Raw genomic sequence first — 25,442 nt, forward strand, 5'->3', positions numbered from 1 at the left:
TTAGTCATCATCCTATTACATTCCGGGAAAGATACTTCCCATCCATGATTCATGGTGCTAATTGTCTTCAGGGCAAAAGTGATTCCCTTTAAAAAAAAATGCGAAACTTAAAATATAAGATGACACACCCAAATCGGGGAACAACCTTCTCATTAGCGTTCCACAATGTAGGAACTGTTTTAGTAATTATTGCTGGTATTGATGGCGCGAGACTTCTGCTCGATAAACATGATTGATATTTAAAATATGTTGCGATAAGTTGTATTTCCCACGGGCAAACCTTTTTAACTGCTATATATTGAAAAGCCAAGATGAATAGAGTCATAGCTGTTTTTATTTTATTTTTCTACGCTTTTACTTTCTATGCGTCTATTTGTAAATTATCCTAAAACCCACTTTCCGCGAGACATATTTCCTGAGTTTTGACGCTCTATTCTAGGATTTTTTGTTACAGTTTTGCTTCTTACGTGTAAACTCTCGCTTAAGACTAAGCCTTTTATTATTTGAACTTTCTCCTTCTTTGTGTGCATTCTTTTAAGCCACATCCTTATAGCGCGTTTGTTTTCCTAGCGATCGCTAGGCGCTATCGATCCTCTTCAATCGAAAAAAAAAGAAAAGACAAAGTGTTCTGAGTTAAGTAAAAACATTCGTTAACAGATCGCCTTTCTGACGATTGTTCAGAATTTAGATTTATTTTCCTATTATATGCTATCTTGTATGATCTAATACCTATAACTATATGGCAAAAGTTCTGTTCAATGCAGTAGCAACTCTTAAGTATATTATTAAACTATTTCTCTTTCACTTTTCACTCTTCGAGATTTTCCAATATCCAGTCCATGTAGTTCTCCACTCTGGTGTATACCCCTGGCGCACTCTGTCTGCCGCATGTTCGCAATCCAACCGATACCACTCCGTACTGCACAAACCGTCCATTGATGCTGACCGCCTTAAGCGGTCCACCCGAATCTCCTGTGCAGTTATCAGTAAGATTGGTACCGATCGCACACATCTGATTGTCGCTCAGTTTGATGTACGGATCCACCTTCAGCAGTTGCTGGCTACATTCATCATTTGGCAGTATGCTGAGCATGGTATATAGAAGCTTTTCCGAGTAGAGAGCGGCCTCTGTTCTTCCCCAGCCGGCAACGAAGTAAACCGTTTGTTTAGTACTCATCGCTGAAGATGCCGGCAGGCAGATAGGCAGTACATCTGTATTGTGACAAAATGAGACAGAGTAAAGAGAGAAATCGAACTAAGAAAGCTGAACATAGCTTCAGTTAAACCTTAACACTCACTGTCGTTGTAGGATGCCTTCTCTGCCAACCGGATCAGTGCAATGTCGTTCACTTTGCGCCGCGCACTGTAGCTGCTGTGCAGGATGGCACGCTCGATGGGAATGTCTTGCGGTGCTGGAGCACACTCACCATGTTTATCACAATCGATTTCAGTGCTTAAGTCGAACTCACCCAACCGGACTATCGCACTGCCGCGAGAAAGTAAGGGATGGAAACGATATAGCAATTGTTTTCACTTCACACAATCCTGTAGGTACTTACACATTGTTATTTTTGAAACAGTGAGCCGCCGTCAGTACATAACGTTCGTTGATCAACGTGCCACCGCAGACGAAGTTTCCAACCTTAGGCTTTAACTGTGCCATCCAGGGATATTGGAACAGTTTGGCTTCCTTCCCGAAAGCGATCTTGTCTACGGAATAGGCGCCGCAACTTTCCAGATCCAGCAGATCGAGCCCTCGCTTACGATTATCATTCTGAGCGGCTGGCTTTTGACAGCACACTTTGTAAATCTGAGAAATTATATATAACTCTTTAAATATTGTTTCTCAAGTTTCTCTTTAAAAAGCTGCTCAGCTACTCACATTTCCTTTGTTGGTCTTTTCTCGTTTGCAAACCCTCGAACGGAACTCAGTTCTTAAGCTGTTGGACCACTTGGAAGGATCGTTAAAATGTGGACCAAACTGAGCACATTGGTTAATGACGATACAGCTATCACTACCCGTGCATTGGTTGAATTCTGTTAGAAAAGAGCGTCATCTGTTACTGAAAGCTATGTCTTGGGATGATGCGTGACATTTTGTAGGGTTTAACTTACGTGCTACTGCTATCTCGAAGGTGGCAGCGATCACTAATATTACAGACAACGCTACCGTAAATGGCTTCATATTGGCTGACTCGGTTCTTCAGTAGATTAATTAACCGGACGTCCGGAAGCGCCCTTGTAACCACACTGGGCAGAGGTAAAGCTTCTTTTATGACTACACAATCGCACCCGTTGAGTTGTTTACCGTTGATAAATATGTATAGGTGCTTAAGACCTTCAACGTTTTTTTTTTCTCACTCACTGTCACTTCAAGTCGCCACCATCAACGCACGAGGTCATCGCAACATTAAGCAACATTAAGCTTATCTGGTAGAGGCAAATTGATCCGATGTTTAACATACACCCAAACGTAAACAGGCCGGTAAACAACACAAACTGCGACTGTTTCGAACTCTTCTCCAGACCAGCAGACACGCACACACGCCAATCACTGGGAACTGAACTGTCTCACAGAGCTTTGCTCATTCGACTGAAGAGGCGTGTGCTGGACGCATGTTTTTATAACATCTTACCAGTGAGCAGTGGACAAGCCTTCCGGTATCTTCTGGGGGTATCCTCCGGTTTTTTTTTGTCATATGCCACTGCCATCCGAACGCACTCCCTCTCCGGATTTCTCATTCGCTCACACCTTCATGATCTTTCGCTCACATCAGTGCGCATCAGAAAGAAGGGATGGACATCGGTGGGAATTACCACCATTAGTAGTGTAATATTAGCTGTGCGGAGTGAAAGTCATTAATCAATAATCTTATGAGGTGTTGCGAAATCACACTGCAAATGGTTCTGAGTTTCGGCAATCACTGATATGAATGAACTATAGCGAAAGTCCATTTATTTTCTGCATTATCTATTCACTGCTGTCAACTCTGCAAATTCTAATAATTTACAATAAATAAATGACTAGTTTTACGAACCTTTTCACTTTAGTATTTTGTATCTTCTTGTAAGGTAATCTTCATAAAAATTAAAATGAATGTATTCCACACACAAACAAACTAAATTTGTCCATTTATTTACCGTCGTTGTCTCACCATGCAAATCTTTGTGTTGGTCTCTTTATCCGCCTCTTGCGACCGGAAGCATGCTGTCTTCCGAGATAGGGGATGGTTGTGACACGCAAAAGATGAAACGGCACAATAACGAGTTCTACGGCCGCGGTTGGTATTTTCCTTCGGATCTCGTTTCTCTGCTTCAGGTGTTAGAAGACCATTCTCGGCATGCGCTAATTGAGCAGGGAAGTCCAAGAAATTCGGAAATTAGGCAGTGTGTGTGATGATGATGTGATATTTTAAGAACTAGCTTCTTAACTATACGCTTGTTGTTTACTTTATTCTTCTGTTCTAATTTTGCAAAAATGTTATCTGATGGCATGGCCGTTTCTTTTCGTTGAACGAGAATTTGAAGATTGCGATTTTCTTCATCAGCAAAATTGATATTGATGACACTAAAGATAATTTTTCGAATTTGATTATACTTTTAGTGAATTGAAATCCTGGGCTTTTATAACAAACATTTTGTGGCAATATTCGTTGTTAGAAAGGCATCAATGTGACGTTCAAACTTCAGACCGTGTGCTAAACATAAACAATAAGCAATATAAATTACTGTTTTCTATATATTTTCTTCCTATTTTATTTGTAGCTACAGCTGTTGCCTATCAATTGTTAATATTAATTGTTCGTTTAAAGCGACGTTAAAACTTTTAAATATAAAAACGGGTTACATGACGAGACGCCTAGTGGGACGCCTAGTGAACAGGTTTTAAAAATTGATTGATTTCATTGATTTAGGATTCTTTCATTATTTAGTAGTACATAGCCCAAAGGAATGTAAACAAGTTTTATGAGCAGCACAATCACATTCTACGCATACAAGTGTTGGTGCTTGTATTATAGCTAGTATTATGGAATGTGACTAGAATTTATCGTCTTTATGGCGTACCCTTCCATGTATTGTCATGAAGAAGTGGATAATTATTACGACACTCACGACTACACATATAATTGCGTTTGTGTTCCCCTCCGGATTATGCAATAAATAATTAAAGGCAATCAGATAGTACCTAAAGCTGTATTGCAAGACTGAGGTCGTTACCATCAATCGTATGTATTTACTGGAGCGCTCAGCGGATGCATGGTTTCATTGCTTCTGTGTTAAGTCTTGCCAAGAATTTACACTGTCAGACTGTGGCATTAGCAATCAGATTAGCAGTGAAAATAATTATTGTAAATCAATTTCTATTTGGTAAAACTTGTTGTATCAGTTGGCGTTTATGCTATAAAATATAATGGAGCCGCCTGGTGGTCCTGACTGCGTAGAGATGTAACAAGGATATATGGAACAAAACACGGTAAATTGTCCTCACACTATTTTCACGTCTTAATTGGCATTCCTACATCAGGAGACATTAGGCTTCGTATTGCTTGGCCCTTTCAACTTAACCCAGCGACAAATAGTCAGATCATGAATTTTAAGAGTTCAGATTAGAGAAGTTCCTTTGTTAGTTTTATTGGTGAAGTATGATTAAAAATGCAATAGTTATCATAGTCATATAAATGCAATAAATCTTGAAGTTCCTAAGCTGCAGCTAGAACATTTAGGAACTGAAAAGCTTTGAAACACATTTTTTGCGCAAAAAATGCCCCCGACTCGTTTGTGCTGGCCCAAAAAAAATCTCAGTATCAAATCACAACCTCTCAGTCGCTACAACCACTACCACAAGATCGTACTTTCCCACCGGTGAGCGTAAAATTCGCTCGGAATACGGTCGGTACTCGCTCGGTACTGGTTTGACCGGTCGTGCAAAGATTGTGTTAGTGCGTCGTGTTGTCACACAGCAGCGTGTTAATAGCGCGATTCTTACATTCTGTCGCGTCCACGTGCTCACAAAGAATGGTTTAACTTTGCCGGTTAAATGGAGATAGATTGTCTTAATGTCAAAACGCCATTCCTACTACGAAAGCGCCATTAAAGAGGAATTTCTTAAGATCTCAAAATATAAGAAGGCACCTGTTGCTGAGGAACGGAAAAAAGCAAGCGGAAGACTTCATTATTGACATGTTTTTTTTGTGTATCTCTTTCCGGGAATATCAGATATTATTTGGGAATTCTTTTCCTTACTGTCAAACAAACAGGTTTGAGAAGAAAGCGAAGTGCGAGCCACTTTACACCCCGTTAAGTGGTTTAATTAAAGCTTTGACAGGCCAATGAGCTTGACATGTGTAATTTTGGATTGCTTTTAGAGGAAGTTACGATAAATCGTTACATAGGCAAAACAGTCAAGGAAGATTTTTTTGTGTGTATATATTGTCATTTACATTTTATTCCATTTACTCACTATTCATGACTCACGGTGTAAACGGTCTTCTGTAGAAAAGTGATTCCCTGAAGTAAAATCTCCCTTTCGAAGTTAAAAAAAAGTAAAATCCTAAAATCAAGATCAAGATGACACACCCTAAAGGGGGAACAACCAAATGACCAACCAAGCTCCACGAAGACGTCATACGTTTCCATGAACATATCTGACTTGAATAAGAAGTCTTGTGACGAAAACAATACGACGAAACAATGCGACGCTGGATCATAATAGGACTATAACGATACCAAAAAATGTGATATAAATTTTCATTGTTTTTTTTTACAACTTGTGTACTGTCTTGACTGTCTTGAATTATTTTCCCACGCTTGTAATTTCGGATTACCAAGATAATTTTAGCTAAACTTGCAAAAATGTTAATTTTTGGTTTCTTTAACTTACTTTCCGCACGTTAATATATATTTTTTCATAACAATACATTTTTTTTAAATTTCTTTTCGCTCACTACATTTGAATATACATTAGATTATCGCATAATATGTATGCGTGTTCGACAACCTCTGTACTCTTATAGCGTCTTAACTATATTGCTTCAGCCAGCTTTTTACTAGTTCTCATTCTTCCAGATTGTCCAATATCCATTCTATATAGTTTTCCACCTTGGTGTAGACACCGGGCGCACTCTGTCTGCCGCAGGTGCGCAATCCGAACGACACTACTCCGTACTGGACGTACCGAGCGTTGATGCTAATCGATTTAAGTGGTCCACCCGAATCCCCGGTACAGTTGTCGGTCAGATTCGAACCGATCGCACACATCTGATTGTCGTTCAGTTTGGTGTACGGATCCACCTTCAGCAGTTGCTGGAGACACTCATCATTTGGCAGCAGATTGAGTTTGGTGAACTGAAGCTTGTTGGAGTATATGGAGGACTCGGTTCCTCCCCAGCCGGCAACGAAGAATGTTTTCTGTGTCGTACGCATTTTGGGAGATACTGGCAAACAGATGGGTAGCACGTCTGTGGGAAAAGAGCACGTAGCGAGAGAGAGAGAGGGATAAATAATTTAATTTGATTAGGCAATCTTAAGCGAGTTCTTGACACTTACTATCATTGTAGGATGCATCCTGTGCCAACCGGACCAATGCAATATCGTTTACTTTGCGCCGCGCACTATAGTTGTCGTGCAGGATGGTACGCTCGACGCGAATGTCCTGTGGTGGCAGTGCACACAACTCTCCTCGTTTATCACAATCGATTTCACTGCTCAAATCAAACTCACCTAACCGAACCATCGTACTATCGAGAGGAAATAAAGAAATCATTAAGTATGATACAGAAATACGTTGCTGAGATGCAATATCGATCCATACATATCGTTATTCTTGAGACAGTGCGCCGCAGTCAGTACATAACGCTGATTGATCAGCGTACCGCCGCACACAAAGTTGCCGACTCTAGGTTTAAGTAGGGCCATCCACGGATATTGGAACAGTTTGGCGTCCTGACCGAAAGCGATCCTATCTTCCGAGTACGAACCACAGCCTTCCAGATCGAGCACCTCGAGTCCTCGCTTGCGGTTAGTGTTAGTATACGTCACTGCTCGTGGACAGCACACCTTGTAGATCTGCACGAAGTGAACAACATGAGTATTGCTGTTGATTGGATTTAAAGCTACAGTTAACTTACATTTCCATTACTCGTCCTTTCTCGCTGGCAAACCCTTGACCGGAACTCACTTCTTAAGCTATCGGACCATTTGGAAGGTTCGTTAAAATGTGGCCCAAACCGGGCACATTCGTTAATGACGATACAGCTATCACTACCCGTACATTGGTTGAATTCTGTTAGAAAAGAGCGTCATCTGTTACCCAAAGGTCTTGCTATACCTTGACATCAAATTTGGGAGGTTTACACTTACGTGCTACTGCTATCTGACAGAAGGCCGCGATCAGTAGTGTAACGAACGGTACTATTACCGAGGACTTCATATTGACTGACACGGTTCTACGGCAGATTAATTATTCAGACGTCCGGAAGCGCCGTTGTCAGCACGCTGCACAGCCTTCGAGCTTTTCTTTTGTAACTACACAATCGCGCCCTCCGCGGTTCTGCCGTTTCTTGATCGATACAGGTGGTGACGTTTGGCGTTTCTTACAACCTTCAAGCATCTGTATGCGTTTGATCGTGTCTCTACTGCATTGAGAATTGTTTGGAAGCAACACACTCGAATCACACCGCTAGTCTACCACTACGGTAGAAATATGTCCGCAACTCTATGGCGACACCACAAATGCGACGTCGCGACACTGCGCTTGCTTGCTGGTAGGGAGGCTAATTGATCCGGTATTTAACATTTATCGAATCGCTAACAGTGCCACACACCACACTAGCTAGACAAGCCTGCCTGTGTACCTCTTGCCTATCAGCTGACGCACACCGATCACTGGCAACAGAACTGTCTCACAGAGCTTTGCTCATTCGACTGATGAGGCGTGTGTAAGACGCATGTTTTTAAAACATCTCACCAGCCACCAGCCGGACGGCAAACCTTACGGACGACTTCTCGAGTTGTCCTCCTGTGTGCGTTCGCCTTCGTGTTGCCGGTTTGTTGGCCCACTGGTGACGCCTTCGCGGGGCACACGCTTGATATTACCACTGCGCGTGTAATATCACCTTGAATACGATCGTCCGGGCTCTCGCTCTTGCTCTCCTGCTCTGATACTTCCATAATCTTGTGCAGCTTTCTTCGTCGTTGCTTGTGTGTGCGGCGGTTGCGGTCAGAAGCATTTTGTGTGTTTTGGTTTGGTTTGTTTGTGTTCATCCCCGCGCAAGAAGATGGCCGTGATATGAAGAAGTTGAAACAACGCGCAGAAACAAGTTTTGTCAAAGTTCTGGTGTTTTCGCTTCTTGTTCGATCCTCTGAAACCGGGACCACACCGTGGCATAAGAAGCATTGCACGGCCCGAAGCTGATATTGGAGGAGCGTCTTTGTCTTTCGCGTACCCTAGAAAAAGTGGGGCAGCCTAAGCTTTTGCTGAATATGCCGGAAAGACCAATGGAGCCCCAGAAATCGGGTTTATTGTGAAGATTTGTGAATATTTTATTCAGATGCTATCGTTTTTGGATAAAGAATTATTCTTCTGGAAAATTCTCTCCATACGAGCAGTGAAAAAGTTTTAAAAATGATATCAGAAGGTCATTTTTATGGGTGGCTATTTAGCATCAACATGTTTTCTAAGTTTAGCATGCGAATTAATTTGGGTTTGAAATTTCCGAATGGCGTTCGAAACACAACCATCTGCTCACAGATTAAGCGTACAACCGGGATGCTAATTGTAGAGCAAGGTCTTGATTGCCTTATCAGGGATTTTGTTATGTTAGCTTCCATGTTCTAGCTTTGATGCTGAAAACTTCATTTTGAAGAGAATTTTAATAATCTTCGTTGATTACCTTGCCACACATGGTTGGCCTGATGAGTTTGCAAACAGATGCTAGCGCTTGCTTGCTTTTTTTTTTATTTTATGTCCAACAAAGTCTTTCTGATGTACGTAAACACATAAAACACAAAAATTAAATTCGCTCATAAAGGTTGCAAATCCTTCTTTTGGATTATAATTAACATGTTAGTTATACTCATTGCGCCCGATATTACAACTTCCTCACCAATCGACATTGGAAAAACGTAAGAGGAATGTAAAAACAGGTTATGATGAACAAGACGCTTGTGTTTGGCATCGCTAGTTGCACTTGCTAAGTGTTGGTGCTAACATTGAACTGTCGAAGCTGTGGAATGCTGCTAGCATTAATCATCTTTGGGATGCACACGCAATCTTCTGGCCGTAGAAGAGTGATGCAAGTTAATGACACTCACACACAAATACACACATCAATCGTTTCGGTTGGTCTCAAGTCATTAACTGATATTAAATTTAGAGCCATTCAAACAATCCGTAAGTGAGAATTGAAACATTTCTCCTGGACGCAAGTTTTCGTATCTGTCTTCTTCATACCGGCTAGCTGATGCATTACTAGATTTACCGATACCACGTAGTTGGCTAATCAGCCCTCACTATTGGAAACTTTTCTGTTGAGATTTGTTCCCTGGTTCTGTCGTATGAAGACCGGCGCCGTTATCGTACGTACCACAGCACAGGTGTTCGTATTCGATTATATTTTGTAAGTAATTTAAGCTACAGGTTACTAGTTTAATAATATAATAATATAATATAAGAGGAACTATAAGACGAATCACATTGTACATTGTCCTGATCAATTGCTAAAATTGTTCTATAAAGATATATACTAATAGTTGACGAACATGGAGACGCCTGGTAGTCCAGAGGATTCGTTAAGTGGGACTAAGAATATAACAAGCATCTTAATTTTTTTTAAATGATTGTCATGTCAATCTAATATGGATTGCTTAAACCAATATAAAATTGTGTTGGATAGCATATTTTGTCTTAATATGAAATTTCTTATCATTTTGTTTTTAATTTTTTAATGCTTATTTCTCCAATATTTAAATATTGTTTCTTCAGCTTCATCTCATTTAATGCTTGAGATAATTTGCTGCCTGTTAAGGAATATTAAAATTAATGAATATTGTTTTAATGTTTTATTGCCTTTAGAACTATTAAGTGTTTAAGTTTTTCTATACAATATCACAAACACAAACACAACCTTTTCTTAAAAAAAAAGCTATATAAACACTGTCAATTCTGCACAAGCTCTAGCATTCAAATGTGATGAAGTAAACCTAGTATCAATTTAATAAATATATTCCGATTTCGCATCTGTTGTCTGCTTTTAACCGGTTTTCGTGTGTGCCGTGTGACAACCACAACACACCAATTAGTCACATTGTCAATTCTCCTTTTTAGTCCTTACCCGTTGCATCTCTCCGGAACCACACACGCACAAACCCGAACCACAGCGGACAATAAATGGTGTTGGGTTTTCCCTGACGCTCCGGAATCAAGTTGCCGTACTTTCCATACTGAAACTGTTGCTGTCTGTTGCGCACACTGAATTCGCTCCACTGTTAACCAGCAACGATGGCACGCTTGGTCTGTTCCCTGTGGTCAGTGATTTGACTGGCGAGACAGACTCAGACACAGGCGGGTTCTTGAGTCAGCGGGCAAAACCTGTCGTCTGCGGATCTCTGATACAAACAGCGCACACATACATTGCGCTCACTGCATTGATAGGAGTGTGTGTGTGTGTGGTTGCGCGTATGTGTATGTCTTGCATGGTTCGGTGTGCGAATATGTAAATTAAACAACCCTCCCAGTCTGTGCGGCAGTCCCAAACGATCAGCAGACAGAAGCAGTATAGCTGCAACGGGCTGCGAACACAATCATCGCCACTAATCACAAACAGCAGCCGAGCCGATCGTGTCGTCAATCGCACTCGGAACGTCAAAGGTTCCGGATCGATCGTACAAAAGTTTTTGTTCCCAGTGAAGTTTGTGTCGATCGTAGGATAAAAAGGTTACAGTAATCTTGTTGTAGAATTCGCGGAGATCTTGACATTAGTGCACTGTGTATGAATTTTATAGCGATCGAGATTATAGTTATCGAGAAACAAGGAAGTTTTTTTTTTTTTGGTAAAGACACACACGCAACTGGTCTATCTATCTTCCTCATAATCTCGGTCTCCCTCTCAATGTTCTGGAACTAGTAGGGATTCCGGTTTTCGTTTGACAAAGTGTTGTGTCTCTGTTAGTGGCTATAAAAGCTGTACTACCGTCCCGCCGCAATCAGTTCAGTGTGTTGGTGGTGTAGACCGTTCGCAGCAGACGACGGTGTATCAGTAGATGGTGGTGTGTTGATCACAACACATCGCTACTCCCATCGGGACGCATCGACATTGGAACGAGTACCGTGTCGTCTTACCGGTTATTGATGTTTTCAGTGTCAACAGCTTGCGGCAAAGTCGGAGCGAAGATGCACACACAGAGCGAACGTGTCGTGGGACACGTGTTGCTGGTATTGGTCTGCGTCTCGCTAGTGCCCACAGTGCTAGGACAGCAGCAACAGTTTCGACAACAAACTGCTCCCGCAAGTCGTCGTTCGTCGTTCGCACTACCCGCACCGGTACCTGCCACATCGGTGCCGCAAGTCACCGTACAGCATGTCCCCGCATTCCGCTACAACCCCGCATCGGCTGCAGTGACTGAGCTGGCCCGGGTGATCGGCAGCATACTCGGGCAGCAAAGCAAGGCGGCCGTCTTCTCGCCAGTCAGTATTGCGTGTGCCCTGTCGCTGATGCTAATCGGTGCCGAGCAGGAGACGAAGCATGAGTTGATACGAGTGCTTGGTTTCCAGCAGTACAAAGATCACCTGCACAACATACATCAGCTGTACAGTGAGATGTTAAACGATTTGGCCAAGACCGAGTTTGATCGGGTGCCGCCACGCTGGCGTACGTCGAATCCCTGCTATGACGATGAGGACGAGGAAGATGCAGCCGCAGCGGCAGCCGAATATCCGCCCGAAAAGGACGTGATACGTGTGACGAATGCAGTGTTTGTGCAGGAAGGATTCCCACTGAACGCTAGCTTCACGTACTACTCGAAGCGTTACTACAACAGCTCAGCGGTAAATGTTCCTTTCGCCAGCAATCCGGCACGAGCCACGGCACTGATCAATGCTTGGGCACAGCGCAGCACTGAGGGTAAGATACGCGACATCGTGTCCGAGTCGGTGGCGGCTGAGGCAGAAATGATCGTTGCGAGTGCACTGTACTTCAAGGCATTGTGGTCAGAACCGTTCGAGCAGCAGGCAACGGAGTTAAAACCATTCTACCCCGACGGTTACGGGCGTGAATCGAAACTGGTGCCAACAATGTCCACCGTCGGCTGCTACCCGTACTATGATGCGCGTGAAGTTGATGCGAAGATTGTAGGTCTCTCTTACCAGGGCAATAAATCGGCCCTCTACATCATCATGCCCAACAACTCGACGCGCCAAACAATGCAGGATTTCCAGCGCCGACTAACGCCCGCCACGATCGGTGAGCTGGTATCGAAGATGGTCCAGCGCAAGATGTTCCTACAGATGCCCAAGATGCAGATTACCAACACAATCAACCTGCGCGACGTACTGCAGCGGCTAGGGCTGCAAACGATCTTCAACCGGGGGCAGAGCGACCTTTCCGGTATGGTGGCACGACCGCAACAGATCGAACTGTTTGCTACAAGGTTCGGTGAACCGGGTGCCGCCGGACCGGTCGATCCATCGTCCGTCATCTTTCCCACCGATTACTATTACTCGGAACCGTCGGCTGACATACGGCGTGGCAACGGGAACAATAATGTGAACGCTGCCCAGGCAGCTCCAGAGCCGAGCAGAAATCGCGTGCCCAGTCCAGCTGGGGCTCAGCTGCACGTGAGCGAGTTCATTCACCGGGTCGAGCTTGACATCAACGAGAAGGGTACGGAGGGTGGCGCGATCACGACGTCCACCATCTTCCGGGCGTTACCGTCCATCCATTTCCGGATCGATGCACCGTTCCTGCTGCTGGTCGGTCATGACGATACGCGGCTACCACTGTTTTACGGTACGATCTACGACCCGACGCCTTAGGCGATCGTTCGATCGAGGGAGAAAATTTGTGAGAAAAACACCGGAAAAGCAGGAAGATAATCTTTAAAAAAAACAAACATCTAGTTTATTATACAATTAAGTCAATGAAATATATTCTACATTTAGACTCTAAGGTATTGTACATTGGGATGTGCTTTTCTTGTCTGTTGCTTGGAATGCTTGGTTCGTAAACAAATTGCAGAAGATTTAGAGGTATCAAAGGAAGTGGGTACCCACGGAACGACAGGGTAAGCTACCTTATTGGGAGAACTCGTCTTGTTATCGTTACTTCGGGACATTTAGCATTGTGTGGGTTTTTTGTTTGTATGTTGGCCGCTGATTAAATGAGTGCTTTTGGAAGGGCGATTGAGTGTTTTAGCCAACATCAGTTTTGTTTCGATTTTTTTTTTGTGGAATAAGTTGTTGGACCTTTGGAAAGTTGTTTTTGTCTGGTTTTACTTTTTACTGCTTATTATGGCGCGTAAATTTCCACAACACGGAAGTGGATTCACTGCAAATAAACGATTTGTGTTACAGCACAAACCGTTTTTCAATGTTTCACTGCCTTTATCTACTAGCGGCGAGTTAATAGCACTCTTAAGTTGAAAATGAGTCTTACAATAAGACTCTAATGGATCTCAAGAATATTCATAAAAAAGGAACATTAACTTGCAATATGTTTTTTTTTTTTAAGTTTATTTGAGTATGGCTGCTCTAAGCCGTAGTATCAGCAATAGATAAATGATAAATCTGATTTTTCTTTAATTTGACCATAATTTATTAATATTATAACAACCTGAACGAACCACTAGTTAATTGAACTTGAAGCACTGTGAGAAATTGTGCCTGAATGCATGGTAACCAGAATTAAAGCACGATTGCATACATTTTGGCGCTTGATGGGCTACAGGGGTTTCCTGTTGATAATGTATAAGCCTCGATTTTGTAAACACCTTAATTTTTTTTTTGTTTATTTATCGACGCTTTGCAATTTTGACTTCATATGAAATAGTAGAATAACTTAAATGGCATTTTAAAGGCTGCAGACCACGGTTTATTTCAGGCTGTTGAATACGATGTGGATCTTCCAAAAAATCTCTAAATAGTTGATTTCACCATTTTCAGTTTAGACACGAGTAGCTGGACTAGAAAAACCGAAAAGAAAAATCACGAACATTCATAAGAGCCTCAAGTTTTGATTTTATTGAACGGGAACAACAAATCCCTTTAGGTCCGGGAACCAATGAAATGCTTCATACGACAGAGTAACCAATTTAATTTTAATTTTTTAACTTTTCTTCTTATTCTCGGCTTAATGTTCAGCTTGGTCATGACGCCAGTTGGATTGACTTACTAGACTTGCTCATGCCACGTAGATGGATATTCAGTGCTCACATGGAAGGATGGTCCGAGTGGATCCGGCGCCACCTTTTTTCGAGAATATACAGGGCTTAAAACTGTCGAGTAACTAAGTTTGAACTTTTGCCCTTCGGGGAACGGAGAACTTGAATGTCGTGAGGCATTGCCTGAACGCTAAACAGAGCCAAATTTGGTTTAACCCTCCCAAAGCTAGAGAATAGCTAGACGATCTGAAGAGGAATAATTTCGGACATAACACAGCACTACCGTAAAATGCAGCAGAAGTCGAGAGATTCAACCCTAGGATCGTATGTTTTTAAAGTCTTGAGCATAAAGGATTGAGCATCTGTTCGAATAAGAAAATAACTTCAGGATTTAATAAGGCAATAAAACGTTGAGCAATAAAGTATTACTGACACCCAATTCCACTCAGTTCTGACCACAGGATGTGGGTAATACCTTCGACTAACATTTTATGGCCTAAACGGAGTATCAGATAATTGTCAAGACTACGAGCTAGAAATTTATAATTTATAAATTATAGATTGAAAATGCATATTTCATAACTAGAGTAATATCCGTCAATATCATCTGTAACTTGGGCGGCCCGTCGGTCAAGGACCGGGACTCAAACCCCCGTGGTGAGCACTGACTATCCAACTACGTGCAATCCAACTCGGCATTTCTAGTAAGCCAATCGATAACCGGCGTGACTTAGAAGGTCGTTAAGACAAAAAGAAGACCAAAGACTAAGTGACTGTAAGCATTAAAAGCATTAAAGCATTAAAGTTAACTATAGATAACTTTAAGAATTTCATAGAAATTAGGCAATTTTAATCTATTTGCTCGCCCATTAGGATTCATCCAGATTGATAAAGATCAAGATTGATGTTTGTTCAACATCTGCTTCGATCAACATTTACTGACCTGGATGGATCAATAACTACATGACAATGAGGCGAAACTCTTGGAAAAGTAGCCAATTTTGACAAGCTCACTCACTACACCCTGCTCCAAACTCCATATTTTAACTAAGCAAAAGTATATGCAAATAAACGCCAGACAAATGTACTTAATTTGTAATGTGTCGCTCGATCGTGGTACATTCAACTTACGCTTCCTGCTATTTGCATAGCAGAATCGTGAGCAACGACGATTTGCACAAATTACACGCACACACGATTTGCAAAAACCCAAGCAAACCAATTGTTCTCCCCAATTGTGACTTGCAAAACCATAATTATATGCGACACTATGCCCGGGTGGTACAGAGTCCAAAGGCGGCCCGGTACAAAGCTACCCGAGGAACGCAATGCTGTGACTCAGCTCGATTGCCGGCGCTTGGACTGGGAGCTAAATCGAGCACCTTATCGGTTTGTACTGCTCTCCGGGAATCAGCATCCATTGGCAAAGTCCACCGAAATCGTTTTAAGCAGGCAGGCGTGCCGTCGTGCACATCGTGGATTGCACGATGTCGTCATAACTGTTAAACATCCGTCATCAATCGATGAATTAGTCAGGTACAAGACTGTTTGGATCAGATCTTTCATTAGGGACACCCTATGTAGCAAAGGTACTCTTTTTTATTTGGGGAATCTAATGAAGTGATGATGCTGGGAGTTAATCGTTGGTAATGGTATGCATTTCGGGTTTTCCTTCATCTCATTCTACGCTACGAAGCAGCAGGAGTACGTTTAACAAATGGTTCATGCTGTACGCGCAGGCAGATGACGTTTCGACGATGAATGATGCACGTATATTGGACTATCTCCGGGATTGAAACCCAACGCTGTTGAACATCACAAAAGCGTGTGAGCAATATTCTTCGTATGGTTTCTGATAATCATGCATATAAGAATTGTCTAATTTATGGCTATTTAACGGTTACAATTAACCTTTTTGCTTTTACCTGGCCGATGTCAAAGTATCAAATTAGCAACTCTAAGAAATAGACGTGTCTACTGCCTGTTGAGCGAAGCAAGTGGTCGTAAACGACTCAGAAAGGTTATTTGTACCATGAAGCTAAAGTGTTTTTCTTGCAATAGTGACGTTAGCTTGTATCCTATTGAAGTTACCAATTGATGTCATCAGTGGCATCAATATTTTGCCAGCAATTAGTAGTGTAAATAGTATATTCAAGTGCTCAAAATATTTTCTAGCATGGCGGATTGTTTATCTTGATGACGTTTTATAGACGATAAATTGCTACGAAAAACTATTCCCATCGAAAGGATTATTCGTAGCAAATTGTTTTGGGAAAATCCACATCCGCTTCCTGTCATCACGCCAGCATGTGGGATCACCATTATGCATACTTCCTTCTGGATTTCTGTAAGATAAGATCGTTTGGCATGGTTGGGACATAAAAGTTTACCGACCAATATCGTGCTGTCGATTTCGATCGATAAACGATAGCTTCTCAGAATGTTAGGATGACTGTTACACGATGAGTTTGCATGTTCTGGCTTTCCTAACTAACATAAACATTCTACCAGATATGTTGCGTCGTACGGATCTTATGAATGGTTTAAATGTTTGGCAACCTGACGGGGATAAAGAGGAGAAGCGGCAAGGGCGCTCTAGATTGGGCCAAGACCGCACGATGACGTATGGGGACCGTCAACAGATAATAAACGTTATCTGTCCAATGTTACACAAACGAACGTGACGAATGGTTGATTCGGTTGAGGTTGGCAGTAGCCACCTTATCAATGCAAACAGAACGCTCGCAATTCCTGTCCCATGATGCACTGATGCGGTTAGTAAAATTCTTTCTCAATGATATACTTTACACACAGTGGACAGAACATCTCAGTCAGTGGAAAATCGATATGCAGTGCAATAAACAGGGAAAGAAACCGGAAACAACTTATTAAAATCGTACCACACACAAACACAGCGAGGTGTTATCTGTGTCGAAAATGTAAACAAATAAAATGATAAAGTGGCGCTAATGATGAGTTGTTTGTTGTTTTGATTAGTGCGTATTAGATTTTATATTCCTTTTCTACTGCATAAAAAGTGTTTTCTAAATAATTTTTTTGACTTAAAAATAAATCTTTAATGTTAACTAACATTAACATAAATTCAGAATCTTTACGGAAATATAAATCTAGAACCTCACACATCGCACAAACACCTTACAAACTTTGTCTGGTTTTCAAAACAGGATTCTGCACCTGTTTTTGTCTTCAAAATCTTTCAAACTTTTACCGCATCCCAGTGTCCGGTTCTCTCTCCGACAAGGCATTTGGGGTTTTCCGGTTATTTATTCACATGTTTTCAAAACTGTTTTAAATTCAGCAGTAAACACTCCCCAAAGAGGTCAATGGTTTGCAAAGTGATGACCATACCATTTTAAACCTGATAAAATCATCGATAACATGTTTTATGTTTTATGATCGTATTTGTGATCGTACTGTGGCGATGGTTAACTACACTGTTTTTTTAAATAAATGCAAAATATATTAAACTATCGCGGAATAAAGGGAATAGCTACACAATATTTGATGCTTAAATCTATGTGTTCATTGTCTTACTCATTATAGGTTGTAAAAACATCATTTAGAATATCGCTTGCAGTTCAGAGTTTGACATTAGAGAAGAAATACCTTTTTAATAATACACTTTTTTTATTACGCTTAAACAAATTCAATGAAAGGATTGCCACGTGGCGCTGCGTCAATGATGATGTATTTAATTACTTAATGAAATAATTGGAATTCTTTTTTTTCTTCTTGGTTTAACGACCTTCTAGCCCACACCGGCTTACTATACTCATCGATACTACGTAGTTGGATAGCCAGTCCTCACTACGAGGCAACGGTTCGGATGGCATTTGAACCCCAGTCCTGTCACATGAAGACCGACACCGCTGGCACGTTAACACCGGGCCGCCCTCTAATAATAGTAAAATTTGAGAGAAGTATATTTCATGAAAGCCTTTCCAAATAAGGCAAATATAAATATTGCCAAACGAATGATGAATGATGTGTGAGACAAGCTGTCAGTGCATACTTCACAAGTCATTGGCAACTGTTTGCCGCTTTTGAGCGGCTTATGACCTCCGTGGAGTTCATGAATCCATCCGGCCCAGATCAATCTGCCAATCCGTATCCTCTGACCTGTTTGCTCCGTCTCGTGCCGGTACTTTGGGCTTTCCAAACTCTTGTGCGAATATTGCACGGAACACTTCGCACAGGTTTGCCCCGTCAAGGATTACCACTTTGGGAGGTCAAAAGAAAGATACTTCTCCAGTGCACAACATGTTCATGTTTTCCAAGAACGATGCAGATCATGCAGACACACGTTTCGGAGGACACGAACTCGAAAAGCGTCCACCATAACCACACAAACTAAACACGTGCTCTCGCATTAGCGCTACCTGATAGGAAGCGAACACCATTGGTTGTTTGCCCTATTGGCAATTTTGTACTTTTACGAACACTCGACTCTTCTCAAACCCTATAGCACGATCCTCTACCATGCTCCACAATGCTCCACATGAGTGCGAAAATGGCATCACGGGCGCATCTGTTCCATAGCGCAAGCATGAGTCATGCGGAGCGCGTAACAGAATCGCATAAAACTGTTTCGGTACCGATCGAAGCCATTCAGTCTCGAGAGCAAGCTACAGCGTGACGGTTGTGCTCGTGCAATACTTAACATAAGCTGGTAGACAAGACAGCAACAAGTTGTTTCCAGTGTTGAGCACATTTCGAATGGTGAGTTGTGTTCTCCGTGTTCGCAAGGATTGGTTCATTGGGCTGATCGGGGTGCTGCAGCAGGAGGAGCAGGAGTAACAAACAAAACCTTGGCGTGGCTTTGTTCGGGTCGACAGTTGTGGCAGATGAGCCTGGGAACGTTTGTCAGTGGCGAGTGCTTTGTGGCGGTACAATTAAGGGCATTCCAGCAAAAGCAATGCAATGTGGCGCTTTGTGTGATAATTAAGTTGATGCAGTTCGTACTGTGGATGGTGCAACGATGCTAGATTGTGCATTCGGTTTAACGGCAGTTACTATAGTTCTATGTCTGACAGTTTCGGAACTGTCATTGGTGCAATGCACTAGTGATCCTCTAGTACCTGCAGTGAGAAGTACGGAGAAGAGCTTGAACAGAATGATCGTGACCATGCTCCAAAAAAGCAACTGTGATGTTTGAAAATGAATTTATGCTTCAAAATGAATTAAGGCATGTTAAATTGGAAGATCATTCAAGGGAAAATTCTTGAAGATCGAACCAGATATTCTTCAAAAAAATAAGAAGCTTTTTTGTCTCAAATCAACTAAAACCAAAGATCCTGTCAGGGTCTGTTAAAGCCTGCCAGTTTTTTTTTTGTTGTGCCTTTCATACTGTTCTTAAATTCGCTAAACCTTGAACCAATGTCGTACTACCACTGTACGTCATTAGTGATGCTTTGCGGTTAGCGCTTCATGGCAGATTGCCGCAAGTGCGTGTTTTGTTTTTCACCTTCCTCAACTCATCTAAATTACCCCGAATGCGCAACAAACAGCAAGTGTAAGCAAATTATGCACAGTTCCACGAGGTTCACCATCAGGGTCCGGGTAGTAATTGCGAAGTAATAATCGTAAAAGAACTGCCGAATCGTTTCATTGACGAGTAGTTGAGGATTTCTTTTTTTTTTGTGCTTTTTGATGTTGGTTTTGGAAGCTTAAAACCATAACCTTTACAAAGTGTTCTGACTGTGCGAACGATCCAGACGATGTCAATACGTCAACGAAGCTGCCGCTGGATATTGATTGTTTGTGATCCTCTTTTGCCCTCAAGTGTTGCCTTAACACGTTCGGCAGGTTTTTGTTTGTTTGTTTGGTCGAGTTTTGCTGCTCGATCAGTAGGGATGTTTGCCATTCATTAGCATGTCTCTCGCGTTTTAGAGGTGGCGAACAGGGGGTGGTTTATATTATACCGCCCAGTACCGGTTATGCCTTGGTGGATCGTGTTTTAATATAAGCCGTTAGTCGCTGATGGATAGCTTAGTTTATAGATAGCATTCAAATAGTTCGAATATGATAATATGTGGATATATTTATCGTTGATTTATCTAAAAGATCGAAAATTTTGTTCCGATGCGCAAATCACTTGCCGTGATCGTGCGATACTTATGGAATATAAAACAAACATTCATTATCTAAATATATACGAGTGAGTGACCTCAAAAACTTGTACTCCACTATTGTATCATACGCAGGTCGTTGTATTCACGATCACCATGATATGCGAAAACTTAAATCCATTCTCTGCAGAGAGAGAGAGAAAAAAATCGCAGATGTTAAAACGATTTTACGCACAAGACCCGCGGTGAGTCTTTTATTTTCGTTGCCGCCATTTTTGATCCGCATCTGTGCAACAGCCCATTTTGGCAGCCTCTTGCGTCATCGATGTTGCTGTAAGAAGTTTGTAAATAAATCAGAATGCCTGAATGATGCATTGCCCGACCCGGAGGTAGGTCTGTGACATTGGCACGAATTTTGAAAGTAAAAGTGATGCTACAGCTGCCACTGATTGAGTGGAATTGGGAAGTGCTAAATGATTACTAAGCACTAACGACACGTGATAGCTTTTGCTCTTCTACACGCTCGCCTATCTTTAGGTTCAAGTTAGGAAAGCGATAGTACTATGGCCGGGCCTTTTAAAAGCCCTCGATCAGAATTCAACAACTGTGAAGAAACATACAACGCCTCAACAAGGGTTTCGAAATGATCGTGCCCACTAGCGAACCGGTTTTCAATCTAGAATGTTTCCTTGATCGATCACTCTATGAACCCGATCTCGCACACTTAACAGTTGCTTGAGGCATGTGCATCAAATTAGCAGTGGTGTAGCAAATTGAAATTCAATAGCTTGCTAAACACTTGCGATGTACTGACGTTTGTACTGACCAATGCGAACGGGAGAGGTTCGTCCGATCTCCCACTGTTGACAGGTGCTCTGTAAGTTTTGTTTGACGAACAAGATGGAGACGACAATCACACTCCACAACAAGCTGTACATTTTGCCTGGTTGGCTTTTGTTCGCGAAAGTAACTTACCCACGAAGGGATGTCAATAATGCCGATCGTCGTGAAGTTAACGTGTCGTGATTACCGGAAGCGATGCAATCGGCGTGCGATCGGGGTAATTGTCTTGTGTCGGAGCAGTTAGATATAGCCATCACGATTACTACTAACCGAGGGATGTAGTACTACAAGTGTAATTGACAGCTGCCAAGATTGTTGATAGTGAGTGAGTTTGACAGAAAAACACTTTCTAGCGTTTTATGAGGTCACAGGGAACGAGAAAGAGCAGGTTATGAAAGAAAGTTTGATAATTTCCGAATAGGATTCAGATCGTTTCTTCCGTACAAAAGACCGACTATCCACTACGGGTGAATCAAGTCATGGAAGCTTGAACCTAATAAATATCTACGATTACCTGATGTGCCTAAGTATAAAAACGCTAAATGAACTGAATGTTCTAATTGATATGGATTTGAAATTTCACGCGATACTTTCTGATAACTACAAATCATTTCAATGGCGACACTTAATCAAAAATAAGATCAGTCATTTAATTCTTTGGGAGGATCTCTCAGAATTGGGATAGTTTCGCCCTTGCCTTACCTACGGATATAGGTTCCGAGCTCCAGTAATGTTTTCCCACTCCTTCGGAAGAATTTGAAACTTTGGTCCATAGTAAAATACTGTCTTGTCCAGGAAAAAGGGTTAACTCGCTCGATCTTAGCGAAACTGGTGCCGCCCTGCTAAGAACAAGTTCTGGTCGATCCAGAAAACAGGTTATCCGTCTAATTCAAGTAGATCTGACCACGTAAAAAGAAATTTCGTGAGAGTTCGGGAATCGGGCATTCCTTCGCGTAATTGACCCACCACCCACAAGTCGTATGCCTTAAAATTCAACTGTTTCGACCTGTATGTGGCGCCTTAACGTTCAGCAGAGTAATTAGTGACGGGTTATCGGGAGTTTTCAGCAGGATTCCAGTTTCAGAAATGGATTTGCTTGACCTATCCGGAACAGCCAGGAACATTCGGAACCGCGTGGCTAATCAAAAAATTCCAAACGATTAATCTATTTTTGAAATAAGTTTCAATTTTTATGGATCTGTGCGGAACCAGTTCCATATTCAAACCGATTTTGTCCATCTCTTCGTGTTTATAAAGCTCAACCACCTGTTATGTCACGCCGGTCATCAAATGGCTTACTCAACTTACTGATACCACGATGGGATTTGAACCCCTGTCCTGCCTAGTGAAGCCTTGCTCCGCTGTCACCACTATCACCGGACCGATATTATCTAGTATTGGATCTAATATAGAATTGATTTTCTCAGCCGTCAGAGCTTTTCCTATAAAATTCAGAGGAGAAACAAAGGTGACCTACCCTCCAAAGCAATAAGACGAGTAGCAGATGTACACAATATGCATCTCATGCTCTTTTTTCAGGATCTTGAAGTTCCTTTCGCAGATAATGTTTCTTTACGTTTAATTCTAACCTATGAAACCCAACGATACTTAACGGTCGTTCAAACTATCTGGAATCTCTGGAACGACACCGCTTTTGTTAAACTATTCACCTATCCTAAGGGACATTAAAAATGGTGACGCAAATGCGCGGGCACTCACGTACACGACCAATAGTGGTGCAAATTATCCAAACCCACCACGAGAACCACTTCCAAATGCTACTAGCTGTCAACCGTGGTGCAGCAAATTTGAAATATGATTTTGCTAGCGCACTTATCGCACAGCATTCGTTATTTTTAAACAACACATCAATTAAAATAAAAGAATCATTACGAGGCACACGACGTATCAGTCCCAGGTTGTGATGAAACACTGCAAGATTTATAGTGCAAAGAAAAATGCTACGGTCACGAGCACCAATACGGGAGTGGTTGGTGTTGCTTGATAATATATTTTATTTTGTAGTAAAGGGGGCACGACAATCTTGTACCCTCGACCGCACTGTATCGTGAGCACGATGAAATGGTTTGGATTTTCCCAGTTTTGGGTATTTCCGTCAACAGTCGTTACAAACTTGTTTCCGTCCATTACCTCTTCCTTCTCGCTTTCATGCGACATTTAGTAAGATCAGCCTCGAATAAGGGTGCGACTTGCAATGATCTTCCTGCAATCATTTTGCTAAACTGATCACGTAACCGAACAGTCGTTCGAATTGAACCGACGAGTTGGGAGTTTTGTTTGTTCTTTATTTTAATCGGGATACTGGGCAAGAATTCAAAATGTTTCATCAGTTTAAAGTGATTTTTTTATAACTTGTTTGTTTTTTAGCTAATATGAAACTCTTCCAAGTGCTTTCGTTCACATTATGGCTACTGCTCGTGCCATTCGTCCACTGTCAGTGGAACCGCTACTATACACAATCGCCCACCGTAAGGTACACACCCATGGTTCGTGGAGTTCAACGGATAGCACTTAGGCAAAACTTTGAAAGTGGTCCAACTGCAGCCCCCATCCCTGCCAGAAGACAAGCAGCACCATCGACGACTCCCTATCCGGTTAGCAGCTTATCCCTTACCCCGGATAATGATTCCAAGATATCGCAGGTCGTGGTAGACTTTATGATGCGCATCAGTCGAACGTTGGCACAGCATCAAAGCAAAGCAGAGCTCTTCTCACCACTTAGTATTATAACCGTGGCTAATCTCCTTTTCCTCGGATCTGGTGGTGTTACACACGAAGAGTTTGGTAAGGTACTCACACCGTCCAGCATGAACTGGAAGCGTATGCATCAGCGGTACGGTAGTGTGCTTGCAAATCTCGTGTCATCGGACCCGGTGGACGGTCGGCGCGATCAATGGCGACGACAGACGTGTCCTCACGATGAAGACTACGAAGATGGGCAGAGCATTCCAGCAGCGAAGTAAGTTCCCAAACGGAATTGAAAAGTTTCTCCACGAAACTAACGGGTTCGTTAAATTCTTCCTCACTAGATCGCAAGTTATTCGCATAGCGAACGGTATCTTCTACCAAAAGGACCTCCCGATGCGTCAGCAGTACGTAATGTTGGCCCGCAGTCTCTATGGCGCTCTGGTGCAACCGATCGATACACAAAATTCGGCCTCGTCCACTGCACTGATCAACAAGTGGGTTAGCGATGTAACCGCAGGGAAAATTCGCAACATGCTCGAGGGTTCACTTAGTCCCAGCTCCAGCGTGATAATCGCAAACGCACTCTACTTCAAAGCCAAATGGAAGACCCAGTTCGAACCGCTCGTGACCCGTGATGCCCCCTTCTTCCCGGACGGGTTCGACGGGCCATCCTATCGCGTGAAGATGATGAGCCTTAGCGGATGTTTGCCATTCTACAAGACGCGTGATGCAATGGATGTGTCGATCGTTGGATTGCCGTACCGCGATGATACCAGCACGATGTACCTCATCCAACCGGCAAACTCTAGCCGCGTTGCGATCCGACGTCTGCAGGCATCGCTTACCGGCAAAATGCTCGATTCGTGGATCGGTCAGATGAAGCTGCAGTCGACCAACGTGCGGTTGCCGAAGATGCATCTTCGCAACAGCGTCGATCTGTTGCAATCGTTCCAGAAGCTTGGCTTTAACTCGATCCTCAGCCCGGCCAAGAGCGATCTTTCGAACATGATTGACAGTACGGTGACGGGGCAGAAACCGTACGTGAATCAGATCCTTCACAAGCTGGATCTAGCGATCGATGAGGAGGGTACGGAAGGTGCGGCCGCCACCTCGGCACTGGTCGATCGTATCGGTTCGCAGCGACAGTTTAACGGCAACGCACCGTTCCTGATCTATCTACGGCACGATGCAACCGGGCTGCCGCTGTTCTATGGGCCGATCTTTGATCCACGCTAAAAGAGGGCCAGTGCCAAGGGGAAGGATTAACCAAAGAACTTATCGCTTATGTTTGTAGGGTGCGAGAAAATGGAGAGCCGAAAAGTTTTCTGGTGCATGTATTTATTATCGTCCGGCGTATGTTGTACACCCAACTGTGCAGTTCAGTATGCGCAGCTATTTGACAACAATCAAATGTTTGATAAGAAACTT

At 42.5% G+C, this 25,442-nt stretch overlaps 4 protein-coding genes across 4 annotated transcripts in view; 1 reads left to right on the plus strand and 3 right to left on the minus strand.

Moving 5' to 3' along the window:
• Positions 1–25,442, minus strand: part of LOC126564831 (SPRY domain-containing SOCS box protein 3) — a 321,084-nt gene that overhangs the window by 119,916 nt on the left and 175,726 nt on the right. The gene's annotated exons all lie outside the window — the stretch shown is intronic.
• Positions 809–2,185, minus strand: LOC126564975 (serine protease grass-like). Its single transcript, XM_050222109.1, has 5 exons — positions 2,116–2,185; positions 1,883–2,037; positions 1,560–1,810; positions 1,299–1,486; positions 809–1,212 (listed from the first exon to the last, which is right to left on the minus strand). Exons 1-5 carry the CDS (start codon positions 2,183–2,185, stop codon positions 809–811), a joined length of 1,068 nt encoding a protein of 355 aa, XP_050078066.1.
• Positions 6,055–7,429, minus strand: LOC126564930 (serine protease grass-like). Its single transcript, XM_050222056.1, has 5 exons — positions 7,360–7,429; positions 7,128–7,282; positions 6,812–7,065; positions 6,547–6,737; positions 6,055–6,458 (listed from the first exon to the last, which is right to left on the minus strand). The coding sequence occupies exons 1-5, from the start codon at positions 7,427–7,429 to the stop codon at positions 6,055–6,057; spliced, it is 1,074 nt and encodes a 357-aa protein (XP_050078013.1).
• Positions 11,390–25,250, plus strand: LOC126560538 (uncharacterized). Its single transcript, XM_050216497.1, has 3 exons — positions 11,390–13,028; positions 23,694–24,285; positions 24,356–25,250. Exons 1-3 carry the CDS (start codon positions 11,390–11,392, stop codon positions 25,248–25,250), a joined length of 3,126 nt encoding a protein of 1,041 aa, XP_050072454.1.

This window comes from Anopheles maculipalpis, chromosome 3RL (genome assembly GCF_943734695.1).
Source record: "Anopheles maculipalpis chromosome 3RL, idAnoMacuDA_375_x, whole genome shotgun sequence".
Lineage (NCBI taxonomy): Eukaryota > Metazoa > Arthropoda > Insecta > Diptera > Culicidae > Anopheles > Anopheles maculipalpis.